The sequence below is a fragment of the Xiphophorus hellerii genome, chromosome 6 (genome assembly GCF_003331165.1).
Source record: "Xiphophorus hellerii strain 12219 chromosome 6, Xiphophorus_hellerii-4.1, whole genome shotgun sequence".
In the NCBI taxonomy this organism is placed as follows: Eukaryota; Metazoa; Chordata; class Actinopteri; order Cyprinodontiformes; family Poeciliidae; genus Xiphophorus; species Xiphophorus hellerii.
The window spans coordinates 17,870,327-17,874,917 of record NC_045677.1 but is presented as its reverse complement, the minus strand read 5'-3'; the positions used below and the strand labels follow the sequence as shown (position 1 = coordinate 17,874,917).

General features: G+C 36.0%; 1 protein-coding gene across 1 annotated transcript in view; it reads right to left on the bottom strand.

Annotated features, from left to right (window-relative positions):
* Positions 1 to 4,591, bottom strand: part of sntg1 (syntrophin, gamma 1) — a 59,585-nt gene that overhangs the window by 23,819 nt on the left and 31,175 nt on the right. Inside the window, exons 9-11 of the mRNA XM_032566510.1 lie at positions 4,348 to 4,450; positions 3,167 to 3,249; positions 2,746 to 2,876 (exon numbers count right to left, since the gene is read on the bottom strand). Coding sequence (XP_032422401.1) covers positions 2,746 to 2,876; positions 3,167 to 3,249; positions 4,348 to 4,450 — 317 coding nt within the window. The remainder of the gene's footprint in view (positions 1 to 2,745; positions 2,877 to 3,166; positions 3,250 to 4,347; positions 4,451 to 4,591) is intronic.

Below are 4,591 nucleotides of genomic sequence, written 5' to 3'. Positions count from 1 at the left end.
GAATATGTATCTTTGTATATGTATCCCCAGAGTGTGGGATCTACTGAATACAAGTAGATCCCACACTCTGATTTTTACATTTGAAAAGTTTCTCCCACTTTATTAAAATGAATGACATTGTGTTGATTTATTACATAAAATTCTCCCCCTCCTCCCAAAATGCATGAAAGTCCATTACTGTAAAATGACAAAATGTGAACAGTTTAACAAATATAATGACTTTTGCAAAGCAGGATATCAACACAGAAACCACAAAAGTAATAGACAAAGGTACGTTAGGTTCATGTCGATGTTTATAAGTACACATAAGCCTAATTACGTCAGTGTATAAAACAACACAATAAAAATGTATGATGCTGTTTGAAAACTGCTTCTTCATTGAACAAGACCTTCAGTAACAGGTAGAAAAGTTTGCATCCTTAAAATATAACTCCTCACATGAGACCATTAGCCTGTATTTACTTCTTGACACTGAAAGCAGGAAAGTTTTGCTTGCCAAGGCAGAAAACTGCCTTACAGCAGATCTAAAGCAACTTGATAGCTAAAACCCATAAATTATCATTCTAAATTTTAGTTTAGAGACAGAAAAGGAACAATAACTACGGTCTGAACCAACTGTGAGGTTTTAAATGAGATTTATATTTCTAAATGTTTATTTGCTCCATCTTAAAAAAAAACACTAAAGTCTTAATATCTTTTAAAAAAAACAACACAATAAAAAAGAGAACACATTTAAAGTCTGTGATGCATGTTTATCATCACTCAGCCACAACGCAAACTGAAAGCCTTGCCTGTAATATGGCCCATAAATTCTAAAAACTTGTGCAATATCCTCAGCCAGCTGTCAGTTAATGGGCTAAAACCGGCCAAACCACAAGTGAGATCCATTAACGTCTAATCCGCAAGATTACTGCAGCTATCACTTACAGGGTAATAAAAATGGAAATACATTTATTGACAGCTTAATGGCTTAATACGTCAAGCATGAAAAATTCATCAGATCAATTCTGATGCATATGCAAAGAACCCCCATGCAAATAAAACTTTGGGAACAATTTTAAATGTTTTGATCCTAGTTGACATGCAACAGAGAAATAAAGTTATAAAATATTATTGAATAATATCAGCAATTTTTACTCATCTCATACTGTTTTAACAAGAATCAAAATAACACAAATTAGGTTCAGAAGGCAGGTTAGTGTATTTCTTAATGGTTTTAATATTTAAAAACAAGCCAAAAATGTTCACAATTTTATTGTTACAACAGTTGGATAGGTGTTTTGGGAAATCTAATGTGATAGAACAATATAAAGTAGTAAAAATTGTGGAAGGAAAGTGGAAAGAAAAAACCCCACAATTTTCAGAATTTTACGAAATAGAAAATCTGAAAAGTGTGGATTCAGTCCCAATGATCCTTCTTTGTAGGACCACCTTTTAAAGCAGCTACAGCTGCATGGATTTTACAGAGTGTCTCTACCAGCTTTACAGATCTAGATACTAAATATTTACCACATCCGTCCTTGCAAAATAGCTCAAGTCAGTTTGGAGTTTTGCATCTTGCCACAGATTCTCAGTTGGATTTTGTCTGGACTTTAACTGGACCATTCAAACATGTGGATATTCTTTGATAAAAGCTACATTCGGGCTGCAGCTAACAGTTGTTTTAGTAACTAAGTATTCTATTGATTAATCGATTAATCACTTTAAAAATACTGCATAATCTGCAGGGTTTTCATTTAACCACTTGAGCATATAGAAAGTTTAAAATAAAAAATAACCATTTTATTGCCTAAAATGCAATAACATAGAATTATTTTAGTGTATGCTTCATTATTTGTAGAAAAGGATGCATCTGCAGCTAAAAAATACTGCATAACAACAACATGTGAAAAGCTCAGCCCTTTCTGCTTGACTTGTGTAGAGCTGATTTGTTAACTATGTTTTCAAATAACTAATTATAATTGGATAGCAAAAGGTGATAATGGGAGGATTTTTAAAGAGAATTTGAACAAGGTGAAGTTAAAATGATGCTACTTGAGGAGTTCTGTGTAGAGCACATTTACAGACAAAGTAGGTTTGTTATCTGAAAAAAATTACATATACTTTGTAAAGTTTTGGCTTAATTACTGCTCTGAGTGTGTTGTTCCTTCAGCAAATGGCCTGTTTCAGAGCCTGTGTACTCTAGTTAACAAATATTCAATTACTAAATTAGTTGGTGATTATTCCTCTAATACATTAATTATGATTAATCTGATTAATTATTGCAGTTCTAAACCTTTTCATTGTAACTTTCTCTAAAGGTTTAGAATTGTTGTCCTTCAGGAATTCCTCAGTCTAGACTCTTTTGCAGCCTCTATCTATGAGGGACCCAAAGAGCTCATAAATAGAAGGCAGTTTTATTACTGGTTTATATTAGTGGCTTAGTAAGTAAGATCGAGCTTACTGCTTTATTTAGTCTATTTTGTGGGTTTAGTTCAGTTGGAAGCAAAGTAAGTATGTAAAAAGGATGTTGTGCTAGATTTATGAACTACTTAGCACAAAAAAGTTCATTTTTATCAAAGAGAGCAAGGTATGACCAAAGGAGCCACATTGAAAAATCATAAAATATGGTCTATTTATAGATGGACCTCAGCAGAGTGCTCCGTTTTAAAATCCCCAAGAAAGAGATCTCAGCACACCTACTATATTGAGCCTTGAAAAATAAAAAAACAGCCCTGTGCTTCAAGATTCTGCCTCACAGCTCACCTGCAAACGTCAGAGCCGGGGATGTACTGCGACAAGCGTGAGTGTAACAGAGGAATAAGGCGCAGGTCCACCCATCTCTTCTCCCACCGAAGCCCCGGAGAAGTGGGCCAGGACGAGCAGGACAATGTGTCCTGTAACAGTATGAAGGATAAGTTAGAAGAGGATTTTATTTTGTGTGTGTGAAGTCTTTCACATATCAACTGATGCCACTGGTGCAGCTACTGGTGTTGCAGATGTACAAACAGGCTGCAGATTAGAGCTGATTCACCCCTTTTCAAGCGGTAAAGATAGAGCGTCATGGTTATCAATGTGCAGTGACTGTTGCATGGAAACAACTCGCTGGTAGTGACAATGAGACGCTTGTTGCACGACTGCAGGACAGTTATGGAATCGTTCAGTCACACAGTCTGAAGAACAGTACCGTGTTGTTGGGGTGGTAGTTTAAGTGCAGGCCGCTGTCACACAAAGGAGATGATGTCCCGCTACTCTGGTCACTGGGAATGCCTAGAAATGAAGCAAGTACATAAAGGCTAAAAAATGACGTATATATTATACATTATTTTCTCCATCTGTCTCATCAACAAGCGCTTGTTACTTTGTTCTGCTCCACTGCTGGCTCCTGCTTTGTGCCAATTTGTATTCAGTTGACTGACTGACGGCCAGTCAACCTGGCCTACATACGCATATAAAAGGATTTTACAAAAGCTTTCATGTCTGATGATGAGCTGAAGTTCTCTCATGAGACACAATCAATTGCACCACAATGAGCAATGAGTCAATTCTTTCAGCTTGGTCTTTAGCGCCTTTTGTGGAGCTCGACACGAGTCACCTTGCCTTTTTCGCTCCTTAACAAAGTAGCATCTTTTTTGGACTCAAACAACCAAGTGGTCAATTTGTTATGTTTAGAAAGACAGTAGAATTTCATATGCTGTATAAAAAGACACAATCCTGTTTTTTCTAGGTCAATTTTAGGTCAGTAAGGGATTACAATGTTTTGGGTTTTTTTCCATTTGCTAAATGCCAGAATTATCTGTCTTCTTCATTACTTTCTTGCTACTTAAAGCACTGTGAAATGCTTTAATTAGAGCACTGTGAAATGCTATAAGCGGTCAGTGTAACTAGAAATGTCCTATATAAATTCAGTCCATTTACAAAACTGATCCAGTAATATTGGTTCTGTCAAAAGGAGCCAGATATCCAAAACTATGTAGAAGCTTGTGCTAAGATACCCCAAATCTTTGAGCAAAACTTTAAATTAAAAGACATTTAAGCCATAAATACAATATATGTAAACATCAGACTCTAAAGAAAGTCTAAAAATATATCTAAAACCCTTATTATTCTGACATTTAGCAAATCTAAGTAATATTAGTAATCCTAACCAGTTTAAAATATTAAACCTTCAGTTTGATTTAGTGTCACACAGAGAGAAAAAGTGAATGTTGTCCATTGACTGTATATAAACGTCACTTTTATTTTTCTCAAAGAGGCTTGAGTTTATTGTTTCCAGGACAACCACTTCTAGACAGAAAATAAGACCAGCTAAAAATAATCCTGGTTAATTACTTTCCAGTGCTTCAGCGTTTGGTGGAGGGTTCTTACATGTGCAGTCCTCACACAGCGGCAGTTTCAAAAAGGCAGGAGTCTTCTTCAGGAACGACACCGTTAGGGTTACCTCTTCACCTGCGTTTCTCAAAACCTGCACCTACAAGTTGCAAAGAGCAAAGCTTTTTCTACACTGGGGGGTTGATGAGGATGAGACATAGCATGGCAGTGTCGAGCTAAGAATGGAAATGGAAATCCAAGATAAGGGATTTAAAGAAGCTGCATATGATTTCTTACAGTT